Source organism: Medicago sativa, chromosome 8, assembly GCF_051527215.1.
Source record: "Medicago sativa cultivar Bolivia chromosome 8, Bolivia_mono, whole genome shotgun sequence".
Taxonomy (NCBI): Eukaryota; Viridiplantae; Streptophyta; class Magnoliopsida; order Fabales; family Fabaceae; genus Medicago; species Medicago sativa.
The window spans coordinates 64,895,653-64,916,670 of record NC_140756.1 but is presented as its reverse complement, the minus strand read 5'-3'; the positions used below and the strand labels follow the sequence as shown (position 1 = coordinate 64,916,670).

At 33.7% G+C, this 21,018-nt stretch overlaps 1 protein-coding gene and 1 pseudogene across 1 annotated transcript; both read left to right on the top strand.

Annotated features, from left to right (window-relative positions):
* The first annotated feature begins 1,502 nt into the window (after positions 1-1,502).
* LOC146900524 (uncharacterized) lies at positions 1,503-3,117 on the top strand. The gene is made up of 2 exons (XM_085735823.1): positions 1,503-1,861; positions 2,399-3,117. Exons 1-2 carry the CDS (start codon positions 1,530-1,532, stop codon positions 2,745-2,747), a joined length of 681 nt encoding a protein of 226 aa, XP_085591949.1. The 5' UTR covers positions 1,503-1,529; the 3' UTR covers positions 2,748-3,117.
* Positions 3,118-7,739: 4,622 nt separating this feature from the next.
* LOC146900523 (uncharacterized) lies at positions 7,740-9,108 on the top strand (annotated as a pseudogene).
* The last annotated feature ends 11,910 nt before the right edge of the window (positions 9,109-21,018 follow it).

Sequence of the window (21,018 nt, the reverse complement as noted above, 5' to 3'; positions counted from 1 at the left end):
TAGCGTCTAAAACAGTGAAATTCATCACTTCACCTTGTCCCAAGACCTTTGCTTGGGAGCTGTGAACCGTTAATATCTCCCTAAGGGAACAAAAGCCCTTCTTATGGGCTCATACGCCCTCCACAAGGGCTAAAACACCCTCGTGAGAGCTCTTGAGGCCTAGGAGCGTCCCTTCTGGGGCGCCGCCTCAACAACTTCTTAGAAGCTTCTAGGAACCTGTTAAAAGACTCAAAGACCCCTCTTGCTTTGGGCTTAAGTCATGCAGAATCAGACCCATGAAGGGCTATAAATACCACTCTTGGGATCACTCTCAAGGCATCTCATAAACAGTATAAACCTCAGTTTCTAATATTGTACTCACTGCATATTGCTATTACTCCTTATGCATCAAAAATAAAAGGAACTTCTACTTTTAACCTTGTAAAAATATAATGGCAAGACTACTTAATCAACCATTTTTGTGGCATATAATTTTATTTATTTATTTATGTGTAACTAAAATAGCTAAAAATTTCTTTTTTATCAAGAATATAGCTAAGTCAAATGCCATAGTTTACATCATTTTATATTTTTTTCAGAGAATTGGACCATAAAAAAAGACCATTTTTTTCCTTTTTATGTTGTATCTTTATTTTATTAGATTCAAAGATTAATTTTCACTTTGTAAAAAAGTTACATTTTTTTTACAGCTCTACAAATTGTGTTGTAATATTGTTCTGTTTCAGTAGCAAATTAACAATGTTGATTTACTAATTTTTGAAGACAAACTATATATATATATATATATATATATATATATATATATATATATATATATATATATATAGGGTTTTGCTAGAAGCCATCCATGAAGGTGTCTTTTAGCAATCCACACCTCAAGGTGTGATTTCCACTTTTTAGTTATAACTTTGCTAAAAGACGCCTTCATAAAAATTAGTTGGTGTCTTTTAACAAATGCTCATAGAATAAATTGCTGAAAGACACCTTCATAAAATGTGCCTTCCAGCAAAACCCATATATATATATATATATATATATATATATATATATATATATATATATATATATATATATATATATATATATATATATATATATATATATATATATATATATGAGTTTGAGGTTAAATGCAACCATGAGAGTATCTCATTTACATATAAGTGACGTCGTCATTCACGTGTGTATGAAAAGATACATTTTTTGTGGCTTCTTATGCACGTATGCGATAAGATCGAATCTACGTTATGGAGCGTCAGACCCACATGCTTTCATCACTATATCACTTACTCCAAAGATGTATGTAATCTATTGAAACAAATGGCAAAAGTGTAAATAAATTTATATTTATGGAGGTGAGATCGTTAATTTAAACAAAAAATAATAATTAGTGAGAATCGCATGGACATTTTAGTAAATTTAAACAAAGTAATAGCTTGGGAGTTCTATAAATTCAAACTCAAGTAGTTTCAACTATCAACTCACTCTAAAACACAGTTAGAGTAATCTATCCTTAAGATCCTTCAAAAATGCCTATTGAGATCATTGATCTTACAAACTCCCCTGACTCACCTCCATCAACACCCGTATCTTTATCTAATGTACCAACAATCCTTAACTTTGCTCCCGTTTCTACCAACCCTAATCTTCACCACCAAATCCATCACCACCAACACCAAACTACCTTGTTTGTACCACCACCTCCAGGATTTGAGTCCCCTCAAATTGCTACCGGTTGGCCCCAATCTGGCATGTATCACAGCCAAATATCAACGGTTCTTAAACCGTCAACTGAACCAAACACATCCCAATTCTCAAATGGAGCTAGGCTCAGGGTTCCTTGGAGTCAATTAGAGCATGAGTAATTACATCTTTCAAACTTAAATCTAATTAATTTTTTATGCAATGATATCACTTTACTACTTGAAAAAAGTTGAAATTGCGATAAAAATTGAGAGGCACCAAATTTAATGATAACTTTTTTTTATATATCTTTCTCTTATTTATGTAGTTATTATTTTTTTGATAATGTTTTTCTAACTCTCATTTTTACCCCACTAAATTCGCAGTTATTTCAACTTTCTCTTATAGTGTTTTTCTTACTTTCGTTTCACTATTATAAAACGTTGAATAACCACAAAAATTTGGAGAAAGAAAAATACGAAATTTGTCTCCAATTTTGTATTAAACTTTTAGACGCCGAATTTAATGACTAATTTTATTTTTTTGTCTCTAATATCTGTCGTGATTTCAATTTTTTTAGTGATTTTCCTAAAATCACTTCTACACCAATTACCCTTTCATAGATTATAAAATAATGTGCAAGTGTTGATTTTTTTCCCGTTAAATTTTACTATTGATATCTAATAGAAGTAATTTTTTTTATTTTTTATTTTAGCTTATTTCTGATGGGGCTGATCAAGTATGGAAAAGGGAAATGGAGCCAAATTGCTAAGAACTATGTATGTAGCAAGACACCACAACAAGTTAAAAGCTATGGTTTAAGCTTCTTCAAGTACCTACCAGCCACTTTTGTGCATGGTTTTAGGAAAAGAAAACTAATTGAAAATCCCAACAACTCTGCTTCCAAGAGTAACAGGAACTCATCATCTGTTCCATATTATGGAGGAGAAGCTAGCAGCAGCAACACCAACAACAACAACGGAGCAAGCACTTCCATGACTCTACCTAGTGCTTCTGGTGATGGAGGAGTTGATTTGGAACTTCGTTTGGGTTTATCTCAGTGAGACTTTGAAGCATATGTGTCATGCATGCATGGACAAATTAAGCTAGTATCTTTAGTATATCACCATAATATGTGGCTTTTTTTCCGTAATTTTTTCTTTTTCCTTCTTTTCTGTTTTGAATTTGGTTGGTTATGATGTTGGAGTTTTTATTATTTTATGTTATTATATTGTGCATGTTGTGTCTTGCAAGTTTGTCCTCCTTTATGTAATATATGGATAATTTATTCTAATGCTTTTGGAAATATTTTTTTCAATATATTCTCTTGAATAATCATCTTTTAGAGCAAAAGGCCAAGATATTGTAGACAATATTTTATATTGTGTTTAGTTCTATTATTATCCTTTGAAATTAAAAAAAATCACGGTCAAACATTTGTTGATGCAATTTTTCATTTCCATTTATCAATTTTGTGGATGCTATTTTCTATTTTTTTTTTTCTCTTTGCATTTACTATGAGAGAAAGTAACCACAAGAGTCTGCCACAATTTGTTGGTGTGCATATTATTTGGTGTTGTAGTGTTACTTATAAAACAAACATAAAAACGATGTCATGCTATTGAATATTACCCTAGTTACCCCATTTTTTCTTCTTCATGAAATAGCAAAAAATATAATATCTAAAAATTAGTAATCAAAGCACAAGGAGTACTATGATCGAATAGATGGAAAGTTATCAATTACAAAAGTACCACCAAAACATTGATGTCTCCAAACAAAAAAAGAAGAAAACGAAACAAACAAAATACAGATAAAACCACTCATAAACATCTTAGTGATTGGGTATTTCATTGGTAGAAATCATATGAAAAATCTTTAGGTTTGGACCTCTTCCAAGACCAAACCAGAAATTTTACCCCATCTTTAATTGGTATTATAGAAGTTATATTCACTCCATTTTAAAATAATCGTCATTTTATATAAAAGAATGAGTTAAAATAAGTGTCATTTTTTTTAATGTTACATTATGAGCACATCACAATTAGTTATGTAAATCAATTTAGATGTGGTTAAAATGCAAGTCCAATATTTCTAACAATCCGACGGTTATATTTGATTAAACGTGCAAAACTCTTTTTAATATTGGTGTATATAAGTTAAATCGTAAATCAATATTGTTATCATAACTTTTGAGTCATTTTATTTCCCTATATATTTTTGACAATGACAAACAACCGTTAAACAATAAAAATAATTTTGAAAAATTGCTACATTATAAGTTAAATCAAAGAGTAGTGAATCTTCATTCACATCTTTATGAAAAAACCGTCGGATTTACTATATCACATCACAACATGTCATATTTACCATATCATTCTCTTTATTTAGTTCCCTCCCATTTGGATGTACGGGTCCATGAAATATTTTCCTATTATAAAATGAAAGTAGTGTAAACCAATGACTTAATCAAAAGGATAAATTTTTCAAAAAAAATAAAAAATAATCAAAAGGATAAAGAATATTATTTTATTGGATTTTTCTTTTTTATACATGTAAAATATGAGAGTTTATCCAACGGTATTGGATTTTTCTTTTTTATACATGTAAAATATGAGAGTTTATCCAACGGTGGGTGTAGGTCAAAAAGAACAAATAAACCCCCAAGCATTGAAAGATTGAAATTAATTTATGGTGGCAGCATTTTTGGATCCACTCACAAAAGATGAGTTACAAAAAGACACCCTATCACACAAAATATGCAGGTCAGGGTATGCGATATGATCTGTTCCGGTGACCCAATTTTAAATCTATATTTTGTTTGAATTATTTAAGTTTGGATCCAACTCTAACCAACCTATTTAAATTCGAAGTGACTAGGTTCAGGTGATGGGTTTATGATTTTAAACCAACGCACCCAACACGTTTGAAAAACTTCGTTAAATATTTTTTTTTTAAAAACATAGTTTAATATTTTAGTGTTAATCATGAAGTGTTTTACATAAATTCAATTGTTAAATTTTTTAATCAATAAAGTAAATATTAGTCTAAATATTAAAGTTATTATGAAATAAAATGTAATTTAATTATATATCTTTTTTCATTTTTTTTTATAAAAAGTTATGTCTAATAATTCATTAACTCAACTCAAACCAACCCGTTCATCATTTGATTGGGTTGGTTCGGGTGTGACATAAAAAATATGAGTTTTTTTTTATCCAACATGATTCGGTTGGACCGAAAGGGATGGTTGAGCTGCTTTGATCCGTCGTTTACTAGGGCTGCGCCACCGGTATATCCGCTGTGTGTCAGGTTCTATTGAGGTGAAGTGATGACTTCGTTGAGGTTATTCGCCAGCCCCTGGTGAGATGAAGTGGGGTTGTGTACCTGAAGGTGCTCCGACACCCAAGTCAATGGGCTGACCCAAGGCTAATGTCTGGGTATAAATAGTGGTGAGGTAGGGTTTGGCTAGCAAACCTTATCCTGAAAATCGTACCTTCATGTACAGACGTGGGCAACTCTCGGCCTAGGGTGAGTTATCCTCGACCTGCGTGGGCGTGGGTAACCCCAGACCTCGTGAGCCATCTTAGCCCGTATTGTGATATGGTGAATTTTAGAGCGCGTTCATCGTATGACGTCGCCTTCTTAATGGACCGTGGTCGGACCCCTGGGGAGTCGAATTGGGCTTTAGGCTAGTCTGGAACACAACCTAACCTAGCTATTTAAGTTTGATTAAGAGATTGTTTGTTATAGTCTTTTTTAAGAAAAAAAATAATTTCTTTTAAAGAATCGCTTTTAACACGTTATAATTTTTTATAAGAATCAAAATCTAAAAAAATAAGTCAATCAAAAAACAACTTCAAATTAGAAGTTCTCATAATGAAAAAAAACTTTAAATGATAAGTTGTTAAGACTTGTGAGTAGCTTCTCAAAAACGATATATTTTTTTTAGACGGGACAAAAAATAAGATAGACATATTTTTGAGCTTATGACTGGCTTATCAAAAACTTTTTTTTTTTAGATGAGACAGAAAATAAGATAGAGATATTTTTGAGTAAAGATAACTTCAAAAAAATAACCAATATTCCTATTTTATCCCTGTATTTTCCTATAATTAGTGCCCTTCACAATAATTTTGTTAGAAAAAATATTTTTACATAGTTGTATCCAAACATGTCAAAAATCTCTTTTTTTTTCTTTCATAAAAAAGTGATTTTTATTAATGTAACCAAACACAAAATAGCTTATGTTTTTTTTTTAAAAAATATTTTAAAAATAATCTCTAAATAGTTAAACACCAAAATCACTTATGTTTGTATTCGTAACAAATAAATTCTGAGTCGGATAACAAGTTTGGCCAAAATCGTCCAAAACCAACCTGTGAACCCCGTAGGTAAAGAGACGATTCTAGGGCAAAATTTAGGGCAAAGAAGTTAGGTTAAATCTAGGGCAAAATTTTGCGTTCGGGTTAATTTTAAAGAATAAGAGATAGGGTTAATATATATAGTAAAATTAAGCAAAGAAGTTAGGTTAAATCTAGGGCAAAATTTTGCGTTCGGGTTAACTTTAAAGATTAAGAGAAGAGATTTGTTTATTTGTTTAGTAAAATTAAGGAGAAAAATTAGGAGCGATTTGTTTATTTTGATTTCCATAACAATTAACATTTTGATTAAATTAAATAGGGTTAATTAAATAGGATTAATATAGTAAAATTAAGCAAAGTAGTTAGGTTAAATCTAGGGCAAAATTTTGCGTTCGTGTTAACTTTAAAGAATAAGGGATTAATTTTTTATGGCATGATCTCGTTTTACTTCTAGAAAAAGTTGAAATTACTACAAAAAGTTTGAGGCACCAAATTTAATGATTGATTTTATATTTTATTTTTTGTCTTTTATTTCCATAGTTATTATTTTTCTGACAATATTTTTCTTACTCTTACTTTCACTCCACTAAATCCACAGTTATTTCAACTTTCTCTTATAGTGCTTTTCTTACTTTCATTTCACTATTATTAAAAGTTTAAATAACCATAGAAATTTAGCGATAAAAAAAATACGAAATATGTCTCTTATTCTGTATTAAACTTTTAGACGCCAAATTTAATGACTAATTTTATTTTTTAGTCTCTAATATCTGTAGTTGTTTCAATTCTTTTAGTGATTTTCTTAAAATCATTTCTACACCAATTACTCTTTCATAGATTATAAAATAATGTGCAAGCATTGATTTTTTTTTCCGTTAAACTTTACTATTGATATTTATTAGAAGTATTTTTTTATTATTATTTTAGCTTATTTCTGATGGGGCAGATTGAGTATTAAAAATGGAAATGGAGCAAAATTGCGAAGAACTATATATGTAGTAAGACACCAAAACAAGTTAAAAGCTAATGCTTCTAGCTTCTTCAAGTACCTACCAGCCACATCTGTGCATGGTTTTAGGAAAAGGAAACTAATTGCAAATCCCAACAACAACGTAACTCCGCTTCCAACAGAAACAAGAATTCATATGGTGTTGAGTTGTTATTATTTTATGTTATTATACTGTGCATGTTTTGTCTTGCAACTTTGTCCTCCTTTATGTAATATAGACAATGTTTTATATTGTGTTCATGTGCATTGTTAGACAATGTTTATAAGTTTGAGGTTAAATGCAAGTATGCAACCATGCGTATAGTATCTCCTTCACATATAAGTGGCGTCATTCATGTATGTATGAAAAGATACATTTTTTGTGGCATCTTCTGCGCGTAGGCGATAAGATCGAATCTACGTTATGGAGCGTCTGACCCACATGCTTTCATCACTATATCACTGACTCCAAAGATGTATGTAATCTATTGAAACAAATGGCAAAAGTGTAAATAAATTTATATTTATGGACGTGAGATCGTTAATTTAAACAAAAAAAATAATTAGTGAGAATTGCATGGACATTTTAGTAAATTCAAACAAAGTAATAACCTAGTAATTCTATAAATTCAGACTCAAGCAGTTCAACTATCAACTCACTCCAAAGCACAATTAGAGTAATCTATCCTTAAGATCCTCAAAAAATGCCTATTGAGATCATTGATCTTACAAATTTCCCTGACTCACTTCCATCAACACCGGTATCTTTATCTAATGTACCAACGATCCTTAATTTTGCTCCTGTTTCTACCAACCCTAATCTTCACCACCAAATCCATCACCACCAACACCAAACTACCTTGTTTGTACCACCACCTCCAGGATTTGAGACCCCTCAAATCGCTACTGGTTGGCCCCAACCTAGCATGTATCACAACCAAATTGCAACGGTTCTTAAACCGTTACCTGAACAAAAGACATCCCAATTCTCAAATGGAGCTAGGCTCAGGGTTCCTTGGAGTCAATTAGAGCATGAGTAAGTACATCTTTCAAACTTAAATCTAATTAATTTTGTATGTAATGATCTCACTTTACTACTGGGAAAAAGTTGAAATTGCGATAAAAATTTAGAGACACCATTTTTAGTGATTAATTTTTTTATAATTTTTTGCTTCTTATTTCCGCAGTTATTATTTTTTTGACAATGTTTTTCTGACTGTCATTTTTACCTCACTAAATCCGCAGTTATTTCAACTTTCTCTTATAGTGCATTTCTTACTTTCGTTTCACTATTATAAAACGTTGAAATAGCCACAAAAATTTGGAGAAAGAAAAATACGAAATTTTTATGTCTCTAATTCTATATTAAATTTTTAGACGCCGAATTTAATGACTAATTTTATTTTTTCGTCTCTAATATCTGTCGTGATTTCAAATTTTGTATCGATTTTCTTAAAATCACTTCTACACCAATTACTCTTTCATAGATTATAAAGTAATGTGCAAGCATTGATTTTATTTTTCTCCCGTTAAATTTTACTATTGATTTTTATTAGAATTAATTTTTTATTTATTTTAGCTTATTTCTGATGGGGCTGATTGAGTATGGAAAAGGGAAATGAAGCAAAATTGCTAAGAACTATGTATCTAGCAAGACACCACAACAAGTTAAAAGCTATGGTTTAAGCTTTTTCATGTACCTACCAGCCACATTTGTGCATGGTTTTAGGAAAAGAAAACAAATTGCAAATCCCAACAACTCTGCTTCCAAGGAACTCATCATCTGCTCCATATTATGGAGAAGAAGCTAGCAGCAGCAACAATACAAACAACTATGAAGCAAGCACTTCCATGACTCCGCCTAGTGCTTCCGCTGGTGATGGAGAAGTTGATTTGGAGCTTCGTTTGGGTTTATATTAGTGAGACTTTGAAGCATAGGTGTCATGCATGCATGGACAAATTAAGCTGGAATCTTTAGTATATCACCATAATATGTGGCTTTTTATTCGTAACTTTTTCTTTTTCCTTCTTTTCTGTATTGAATTTGGTTGGTTATGATGTTGGAGTTTTTATTATTTTATGTTATTATATTGCGCATGTTGTGTCTTGCAAGTTTGCCCTCCTTTATGTAATATATGGATGGTCCTTAAAAAAAAATGTAATATATGGATCGTTTATTCAAATGCTTTTGGAAATATTTTTTTCGATATATTCTCCTGAATAATCATCTTTAGGAGCAAAAGGCCAAGATATTGTAGACAATATTTTTTTATTGTGTTTAGTTATATTGTTATCCTTGATATTTTAAAAAATGACGGTCAAACATTGTTGATGTAATTTTTTTATTTCCTTTTAAACCAGAGCGAGTGTGATTTTCATGCCGTGTGACGGTAAAATATTTTACATTCTCGGCACATCACAATTAGGTATGTGGATGAATTTAGATGTGGTTAAAATGCAAGTCCAATATTTCTAACAATCTGACCGTTATATTTTTTTTTTTTGGTGTTACAAAGTAACAAAGCAAAAAGAAACAAAAAAAAAGGAAAAAATTAAACACTACATAGCTAGTTTGTCTCTTAAAAGGAGAGACTCTAAGCTATCTGGAGGATGATCCCAGTGAGCTGAAGAAGCGGAATGAGCACCCTTCTTAGCCATAAAATCAGCACATATATTTTACTCCGTTGGAATATGAATTAAATTGATAGTCCCATGGTGCAAGACATTTGAGATTTCTAGTAACACATGCATACACATGCAAACTTATATTTGTCACATTGAGAATAAGGTCTGTCGCTTCCAAACAATCACTCTCACAAATGAATGTGTATAACCGAGATCATAACAAGTTGCAATCCCAAGTTGAATAGCACGAAGTTCCGTCAAGAGTGCATCACCACCATTTGCAAAATGAGTGAACCCCGCTATCCAGTTCCCATCATGGCCACGAAGAACTCCACCACTAGATGAAAACCATCTTCAAGAAAACTGCCATCCACATTGTGTAACACCCCAATATTTTTTATACACTATTTTTATTATAAGTGTTAATCTTGATATGAATGATTTGACTAATTACATATTTGTGTATTTAGATTTCTTAATGCTACAAAATTGTGAGTTAAGGATGAACTTATACTATATATATAATCGATATTATTTCATTATTATTATTATTTAGTCCATATCCTAAAGTAATAGTTGTGGATTATCTTCATTTTATTAATTAGCAATTTACGTATATTATATTTAAATTAAACATGTATTGAAACAATAACACTTATATTTTCTAGTGATTACCTTGCTCTCTTTAGGTACAAAAGTAAGACCTAATTTCTCTCGTTTCACCTAGTAGACATCATGCGCCACCATACATTCACTCTTTAGCCCTAATTATTTGTTCTCCTAATTCTGCACAGACCGCATGTGTTATTTTCAATAGCCATCGTCACATTCCTTTTTCCACTTCCAGTTAATTCACGAAACTACCACGTCATCCTATCATATTCTTCCAACCTTTGTGAACCTCAAATAACCAGTATGAAGAATTTTGGATTCGATAGTCGCGTCACCGTTATTCTGCCAAGATGTCTTTATTCCAATTCCTATAATTGGACCAGCCTAGTTAGATACAAGTCGTGATGCATGCCTACAGAAAGAAGACATGGGATTCTTAAACCCTTTTGGATTCCTTGTTGCCAACGAGTTTGTGATGTTGTGTGAAAGCTTCAATTAAGGTATGTGGTGAGAGAGAAGAGTTCTAGAATCATGAGTGTAATTAACTTAGATGAACGGGAAAGCCGTATTTCCCAAAGTTCATTCGGGGCTTGCCGCGACGGTTGTAGCCCTTTGAGAGAATAACTAAATTAATGTGCAAATTTAGAAGTGTGAGGTTAATAGAGGGTTTAGAAACATTATTAAGGTGTTGCTTGATTTAAATTATATGAATGTGTATTTGATGTCATCAATAAATTTTGTGTGTGCTCATGCTTGATTTGCCGCAATTATTCAATGATTGGAATAAATGTGTTGTTATGTGATCTATACTTGAATGTTGTCGAAATAAATTTTTGGTATTGCACATATATATATGATGACTATTGGTATTCAATTATTGATTGGAATATGGTTATGTGTGTTTGAAAATATTATATTTGAATATAGTTTGATGAATGAGATGTTGATTTGAGATGAAAAGGAGTATCTTAAGCCAACGAGGGGAGAGATTAGATGTAAGGGGGAGAATTTCTTTATCCCTAGGGTTTATGATTTTATATTGTGTGGCTGTAAGGGTGTTTGATCATGAATGTTGTGGTAGTGGTGATGATATTGTTGATGATGTTGTAATTAGAAATAAGTTAGTAATTGGGTCTTTGGCCCTCTTTTGTACCAAAAAAAAAAAATAGGTTAGTAATGTACGATTAGATTAGAGAGATATACATAGGTAGTTTATTTGTACCAAAAAAAATAGGTTAGTAATGTACGATTAGATTAGAGAGATATACATAGGTAGTTTATGGCGGAGTGACAATAACGAGAGTAATCCCTTAGGTTATTTAAAAAGTCTAATGTGGTAAGTCGATTTCGAGAGTATAAAATATGAAAGAGATAAAGAAGTGAAAAAGACGATGATAAGCGAGGATATGAAGTAGGTGCCTTCCGAGAGACTGATGAAGTTAAACATAATTTCCTTAAAACTTTAACGAGCTTAGGAATATTGTTAAGTTAGAGAGTGAAAGATTTAAGGTAATTAAAGAAATTAAGATGAATGTTAGATGAGAACATATAAGGTGTAAAAATGAAAGAAGAATAGAGTGTAACCGAATTAGATGATTGTAGACGTTGAGAAGGTCGTTAAGACGGAATGTAAAAAGAGATAGAGAGTTGTGTATTAATAAATTCAAGATAATAAGAATGATAATAGTGGTGAATAAGTCGATAATCGATTAGAAGAGAGCAAGATGAACAGGAAAGAGGTAATAGTTATAATGTTTGGCGATAATAATAATGACCGGTACCGAGAGAATAAATGACTAAATTAAGATGAAGTTTTAGTGGGGGAAGTTGCTGATGTCGAAAGTAATGACCAGGTTAGGTAATGATTTTTAATAAGAGTGACCTTAAGATTAGGAGAATGATCGATGTTATAGATGACGGCGAATGTGAGATGAAGCAATAAGAGATAAAGTCGTTTTAATAAGAATGATAAGTATGAAAGAGTTAATGACGAGGGTGAGGTAAAACCTAGTTTTATAGAGGGGAGTCATTATAAAGAATGTTGATGGGAAAGTAATTATCTTAAAAACTAAGAATGAGGAATAGGGTATGCGATCAAAATAAAATATCTAGAGAGCCTATAATAGACGAGAGAATGAAGCATTCCCGTAAAATGAATAATAAAATAAAATAGAGATGTTGACGTAGGAATGAGTCTTGCTTAAGGGTTGGGTTAATGAAGGGATAATGTGGTGATATAATCAGCTTGATAGAGAGTAGTGATGAGGAGCCCTATGGTAGTGACGAAGAGTGACCATGATTGGTTTTATATAAATGTATATAAATAAATACGATGAGAGATGACGATGTCCATTTTATAAGGATGACGAGGATGGTGATGTTTATTTAAATTATGGTGACAATAATTGTGATGTATATTTATACTTGGTGATGAAAATGACGACGTTTAATTATGGTGATGATAAAGGTGATGTTTATTTAAATTATGGTGATGATAATGGTGATGTATATTTATACTTGGTGATGAAAATGGTGATGTTTAACTACGGTAATGTTCTTGTTTCTGTCGTGATATTGTGCATAATTATGGAGAGTCTTGCATTAATAGGTGATGCTTTGGTGATGTGTATTTACTTGATGAGTCAGTTCCCATGCATGCATACTGGGATTGAGTCTAGGAAAAATGGTGATGAATTGGTGATGAAAAAGTCCAGTAACATATCTCTGGCAATTTGGTGATGAAAAGTCCAGTAACATATCTCTGACAATTTGGTGATGATAGGTGTGGTACCACATTCATATAGGTCTTAGGACTGAGTCCATATGCATAAAAATCGATGATGATTTGTATTTGGTGGATGAGTGTAATTGTGTGTGACGATGAATGTGATTATCTGTTAATGTTCTTATGAAGATGATTATTGGTGACTATATGTGTTGTGATTATTTTGGAATTGAATTATGACATTGTGTTAGTGAAGATTTTGATTCTTATGATGTAATGATATAATTTTTTACTAATATGGATTGAGTTGATATAATATATTTTTCAAGGTTCTAAATATTATGTTTATGATGTGATACATCTTTGACTTAATTGCTTACGTGTTCTTCTCATTTATTTTATACTATTACATGTTCTCAAAACTCACCCCTTCGTTGTTTGTGTTTGCTGGCTTGGCCCTGCGGTTGCGAAACCGTAGTTCTATAGGTTATGAGTCTTTGAGTCCTTCCACGAAGACTTGTCTTGTGTCGTCAGTTATTTTGGGGAAAAGCACCGCGCTGATAGTAACACGGAAAAAGGGATATGTTTTTATTCAGTTTTGTACAAGAAAACCATTGTCTATGATGTAAAAAGAAAGTATTTTCAAAAACAAAATATTCGATGTTAATACTATTCTAATTTTCAATGAAGTGAAATCTGAAGTATGTTTATTATGACGAATGTGATATCCTAAATCATGTGGATTAATTCTTATATGTTAGTAAAGTTTTTATTTGACACCTTCTACTGCGAATCAAACTCTATATTTAATTAAATAATAGTAATAATTATTTTTGGGATTTAGGGTGTCACACATTGAGTTTGATGAAACCCTCAGGAGGTGGTTTCCAATGCACTAAATCCGACTGTTATATTTGATTGACTGTGCAAAACTCTTTTTTATTATTGGTGTATATAAGTTAAATCGTAAATCAACATTGTTATCGTAACTTTTGAGTCATTGTATTTCACTATATATTTTTGACAATGACAAACAACTGTTAAACAATAAAAATAATTTTGAAAAATTGCAACATTCTGTAATCTATTTTGTAATTTTTCTTCATCTTTATGAAAAAACCAAAGATAACACAATTACTCCCTCCGTTTCAAAATACATGTTCAATTTTTGCAATGTGCACTATTCACTTGACTTACTTTGACCTTACTTTTTTACTAATGTATAAATACAAATATTAGCATGTATGATGTTGTTTGATTTGTCTCGACAAATATTTTCAAAATATTAAATTTTTATAATTTTTTACTTTAGATAATTAAAGATAGGGTCATGTTAACTTGTGCTCTTAGGACACAAGTTAAGAAACTAAAAATGGAATTAAAAAATAACTTTTGCATTGAAAATATAAAATTGTAAACTTTTAATGCAATGAATGTACAATTCCCAAAAAAAAGTTTCTATGTTTAGTTTTTAAACTTGTGCCCCAAGGGCACAAGTTAACATTTCCCTTAAAGATATTAATGGTCAAAATTGTGCATTGGCATATGTGAAGTGGTTGACTTGGACATGTATTTTAAAACGGAGAGAGTAATTTAAAGAAACCTACTTGGGTTGGCATGATGGTATTGACTTGAGACCTAAGAATGTGCTCCTTTCTAAGGTCTCATGTTAGATTCTCTTTTTTGCTAATTTAGGTGGACTAATTTAGTTTCTTAAAAAAAAAAACAATTACTTTAAAGAGCAGTGAATCCTCATTCTAACATATGGTCTTCTCGCTATCTCTCACACTCTTCACATCACATCACATCACATCACAACATATCATATTTACTATATCATTCTCTTCTCTTTATTTTGTTCTCTCACTAGATGTTAGTTGGAAGTACAGGTCCATGAAATATTTTCCTATTATAAAATGAAAGAAGTATAAACCAATGACTTAATCAAAAGGATAAAGAATATATTTCATTGGATTTTTCTTTTTTATACATGTAAAATGTAAGAGTTTATCCAACGGTGGTCGTAGGTCAAAAAGAACAAATAAACCCCCAAGCATTGAAAGATTGAAATTAATTTATGATGGCAGCATTTTTGGATCCACTCACAAAAGATGAGTTACAAAAAGTCACCCAATCACACAAAATATGCAGGTCAGGGTATGCGATATGATCTGTTCCGGTGACCCAATCAAATCTATATTGAGTGTTACTTTTTCCACCATATGCCCTTCTCACGCGCCCTGCCTTCGGAAAACAAAATCCGGAAACTCAAAACCTTGTTCGGATTACATATTCCGGACAGCTTCGAAGTATAAAAGGAAGTTCACCCCCAATTTTAAAGTTTCACCTATCTCTCTCTCTCTCTCTCTCTCTCTCTCTCTCTCTCTCCCTCCCTCCCTCTTATCTCAAATTTCGAACCTCAAAAATCCAACCAAAATTGGTGTTTTCTTGCTCAAAAAGATCACATTTCAACCCTTGATAAACATCCAATGGATGGTTAGTTCGATTTCTCTATGCATGGAAGTTAATTTTCCCGTTTTTTTTCTTCTGCACTGAAGCATTCTGGATTTTGTTTTCCGGACAGTATTGTTGCAATTCGAAAAATAAAATCCGGAAACACCCAGAATGGTTTTTGATATGCTGTTTTGTACTGTGTTTTGTGCATGTTACAGAAGGTTCCTCCTCTACTCAGCGCGTAAGGGTGGCAGGGCATGCTTCCCGTAGGAGAGAGCGTCTCCAACGGATGGAGGAGGAAGGTGTTGTTCCTATGAGGCGTCAGGGTACCAGGGGACGCCGTGCTGATGTCGAGCCTCAGCCGAAACCAGAGCATGAGCAAGAGTATGATGATATGGACGTGCAGCAGCAGCAAATGGAGGAGCTTCAGGAGGAGCTTGAGGCAATGGAGGAGGATATGGAAGACATTGAGCCGCAACGAAGGCAGACGAGGAAGAAGCGTGTGGTGGACCCTGAGCCTCTTGATGACTATCCTGGTGGCCCACACGACACTAACCTGCTGTGGAGGTACCATGTGCACGTGATCAGGAAGGCGTCTGAGGGCGAGGTATTTATTAATGTTAAACTTACTTTAATATGTTGTTAATCTTTGTGAAAATGATGTTTATATTCGTGAAACTGATGTTTATTAATTTTATTTTAATAAATTGTTGAATTGCTCTATTTGTGAAGCCATGAGTGTAAACTGATGTTTATGTATTGTTTTTTATTATTTGCAGTGGCGTGGCAATTTAAAATGCATTAACAACGGAAAGAAGATAGAGGCGATGCATTATAAACAGACCACCCCTATCATGGCTGCACGGTGGTGGCGTGACAGATTGCAGCGCACCGGTCTTGGTTGGCTTCAGGATACCAGCTACAACATGATTGACCACGGTCTGATTTGTGCTTTTGTGTATAGGTGGCACGAGGAGACTTCGAGTTTCCACCCTCCTTTTGGGGAGATGACAGTGACACTTGATGATGTGTCATGTTTGCTGCATCTTCCCATTGATGGCATGCTTCTGTTCCACGAGACTATCATACCAGATGACGCGGTGGAGTGGATGGTGACAAACTTGGGGTCTGATCTGGGTGAAGCTCTAGTTGAGGTGACTCGTACCAAAGGTGCACATTGCCGATTTGGCTACTTGAGGAGAATTTTCAAGGAGCGTATGTTGGAGCAGTTGCGTTGGAGACTGGGCATGGTGTGACTTAGGAGGTGCGGAGTGTAACACCCTAATTCCCAACGTTGATTTAATAAATAATGCGAATAAATTTAAACAAAAAGGATGTTACATATACTCATCAATCATTCATTCGAATAATAAATAATACGTCATATTTCATAATGCGGAAAATACTTCAAAAATATTTCATAAAATGAAGGAGTCTGATTCTCAATCGTCATTTGGAAAATATCATAATGATTTCAAATACTTAAGATTCCTAAAATTAAACATTCAACGTTTGACCCCAACCCTAGTGTTACAGATCAGAGCGCTTCGACTGCATAAATAATTAAATAATAGCTACAGAAGTATATCTTCGTCGCCACCTTCTAAACGTCCCGCAAACTAGAGCTCCTCATCCTGAGTATCTGTACCCCAAGAGTACAGACACCGTAATGCACGACAACAACAAAGGGGTGAGAATATTCATTGTAACATATATTGTGATACATGAATAATATATAAATAGGCATAACATCATTTGATCATCATTTACAACATATTCACAATTCTTCATCAGGTTATACAACATCATTAACACATCATCATTATCATAATTTTTCAGTTTTAACACATTAAAAAAAATGCACATATCACGCACAATACATCACATTGACACATATCACATATACCACATATATCACATATACTTCATATACACCTAACATGAGACATATGCAAATGCATTTCGTTCCTAGACCTATATGCATCCCGGTATCGGTTTCTAATCAACATTTGTATGTCAAAGTTGTGTTACTGAACATACATACAACATTCGTCATTCAACATGGTCCTAAATATGATATGATGCATGAGGTGAGACTCTCTAAATACTACATATAGCACATCATCAATAACTCATAACTACAACAGAATTTCATATGTCAGACTCATCATTTACGTCATCATTAATCAACATTATTCAACATTATAATTTCTTCATTGCTCAACATTGTTATTACTCAACATTGTCATCTCTCAACATTGTCATTAAAACTCACACTTAACATTGGCTCCCCTTATTTACTACGCACTTCATTCTAACGGCAACACGCCATACCCCTACATTAATCACTAATTAACACACAACTTTCTATTCCCATTCTATTTCGTCCTATCAATTCTCTCAGCATCATATACACTCTTAAATCGACCACACTCATTTCATTTTAACCTAAGTTCGTTACTTCACCATTATCATTCTTTCTAACAACGTCCCTTACTTTAACTTACGCCTTTATATTTTCAATTACGTTCGTCTTATTCCTTCACCTAGCATCTTCATTACCTTAAGCCATTTCACCTACTTGTTAATTTTGGCTCTACACCTTACCCTTTCCCCCTATTCTTTTAGGCTCGTTAAGCTTAAGATTCTATCTTTGTATATAGTTTCATCATTACTATCTTTTATTGTCTTACGTCACTATCACCAGTTCATGTTTTAGACTCGCCTTTACTTTGAGGTAATCACTTCTATTTATGCCTAAACACACTTTCTCATTTAGATATATAGTTTAGGGATCCTTACGTTTACATTACACACTAATGGCTATCTTAAACTCACAATTGCTTTTGTAGATGTTGAAGTGTCCACTAGAAGGATTGTGCTGAAATTTTATGAAAAACGCAGCATGATCCACGTGTGACATTTTAATCATAACTCAACTTAGGAATGTCTGAATGATGTCAAATCAAAGCTAAAAGAAAGATAACACTCATATAAACAACTTTCATTCAGGAACCTAAATCAAATTCGATGCAGAGAGGGGTGAAAATGTTAGTTTTCCTAAATCTAGGCAGAGTGCACGACCGTGCTGACCTCTGTGTAGTATTTTGATCATAACTCAAGTTTTTGACGTCCTATTGGAGTCACTCTAAAGACACATGAAATCGAACATTCATATCTACAACTTCCATGTTTACATGGAAACCTTGTTCAGAACATAAAAGAGTCGAAAAGTTGGTTTTCCTAAGCCTCAGAAAATAGCACGACCCTGCTGACCCCTGTGTAGTATTTTGATCATATCTAGAGTTATAGACGTTGGAATGAGGTCAAACCAACGCTTATTAAAGCTAACATGCATATCTACAACTTTAATGAAGACACCAAAGCCTAATTCTGAATAGAAAAGTCCCAGTTTTTATTTTTGTTTCGGTTACCGAAATCTGCGATTTCCCATCAGCGATTCAGCCTTGAGAGACTTTTCCTAACTCCGTTTTCAACCCTAAACTCGCCAAACCCGATTCTAATCTTTACTTCATGATTACCCTATCATTCAAACACTAATTCTTCGTTAACCTACCGGATTATCCACTCTTTTAAAGAGTAAAACTCAATTAAAAAACTTAAACTAGTTTTCCTCAATTCTCATCTTTCAATTCGTTCATCATTATTCTCTCATCATAACAACAACAACTTATTAAAATTTAAGACAACCCTCCCATCATAGATTAAGATACCCTAAAGTGCAAAGATTCTCCCCCTTACCTCGATGTTTTGCAAATTGATGAATTCATACGTTTGAATCTGTCCTTGACCGTCTCTTTATGCCTCCTCTCCTTTTAACCCTAGTTTTCTTCTTTAGCCTCCGTTATCTTTTTTCTCCTTTTTGTTGTAACCCTAATTCTCTAATCTCCTCCTCTTTTTATAACCACCAAGAGTTTGTTTCTCACTTAATCTTTCTAACAGGGTTACTATCCGCACCTCTATTCTGGTTACTATTCTTGTTGTAACTTCACCGCCATGCTACTCACACCTCTTTCAGCTTAAATCATTAAAACACTACTCATCTCACTAACTACGTCTTTTCTATTCAATTTTACTAATGCACCTCCGTTCAAAATCTACTTTCTTATTCTTTCTAAAAACTATACTTTCTTCCTAAACATTATTTTTTCCCGCTCATTAACGGCCTAACCAACTCATCCAATTTCTCCTTACCTATTCTCCCAATGAATTCAAATAATTAAATTAATACTATATAACAACCAATACTAATAATGACAATAATAATAATGTTATCTAATAATAATGTTAATAAACTAATATTAAAAATTGGGGTGTTACACGGAGGATGCGGGACCAGGCTGTCCGCATATATTTGCTATACTTGGTGGGGATCATGCTCTTCACTGACAAGAGCCAAAATGATGTGGATGTTATCTACCTGAGGTACTTTAGAGACCTTGATGTTGTTGCTGATTATTCATGGGGAGCTGCAACACTAGCTCACTTGTATAGGGAGCTTAACAAGGCTGCACGTTGGAATTGCGGTCAGGTGTCAGGATACCTGACTTTGTTGCAGGTATAAATTAAAAATTATGTTTTGTTTTTTTTTTTAATGTAAGTGTTTATTGTTTGTATATTTATATGTGGTTGTCATTGTTGCAGGCTTGGATGTATCAGCACTTCCAAGGTATGGGAAGCAAGGATGTTTGGGCATCCTATCGGGAACGGGATCCACACGCGATGCTTTTTATACCACTGTCTGGTTTGGGCACACTAGTCAACTACATAAACCATCTGGATAGGCTGGATCTGAGTAGCGTTGTCATGGCCCCATATGGAGAGCACCGTGCGGCACGTCCGTTTGAGCGGGTCAGCCTGTACTCTGGATGGCTCAGATACGGAGACCGCGTGATGATATATCTGCCGGAGCGGGTTCTTCGTCAGTTGGGGGGGCGGGGGTTCAGACCATACCGAGACATCCCGCTGAGAGTGCACCTCCTGTGATTAATTTGGAGGAGATCACAAACCGCTTTCAGCATGCACTTGATCATGCGCTGACACCTGAGCAATTGGGGCATCGTGCAGTTCATGGTGTGGAGGTAGTAGATGGATACATCGAGTGGTTTTATCACCATTCTCATCCACGCATGATTCTTACTGACATGCCCGTACCGATGCCGAGGCCACTGGAGCGTGAGATTCTTGATGTGTTTGCTGCTCAGGAGAATGGAGAGCATGGGTACTTACAGTTTAGCGGAAGGATGAGCCGCATTAGAGACCATGTGTATGTTGTGATGTCCAGTGGTCTGGTGCCGCGAGGGTCTGAGGAATGGCAACATTTGGAGGATGTGTTGAAAGAGGTGCATGATGGGAGGTTTATTGTCGTCGGGGAGCTATTGAGGGTGGCAGGGGTGCCAGAGGTGGCAGAGGTGGTGGCATGGGTGGTGGCGGTGGTACGGGTGTAGTTATAAGGGGTTGATTTTTAGTGATGATTGTACTTTTTAATTATGTTATGTTTGAACATCTTAGATAATTTTTAGTGATGTAACATTTGTATAATTTTA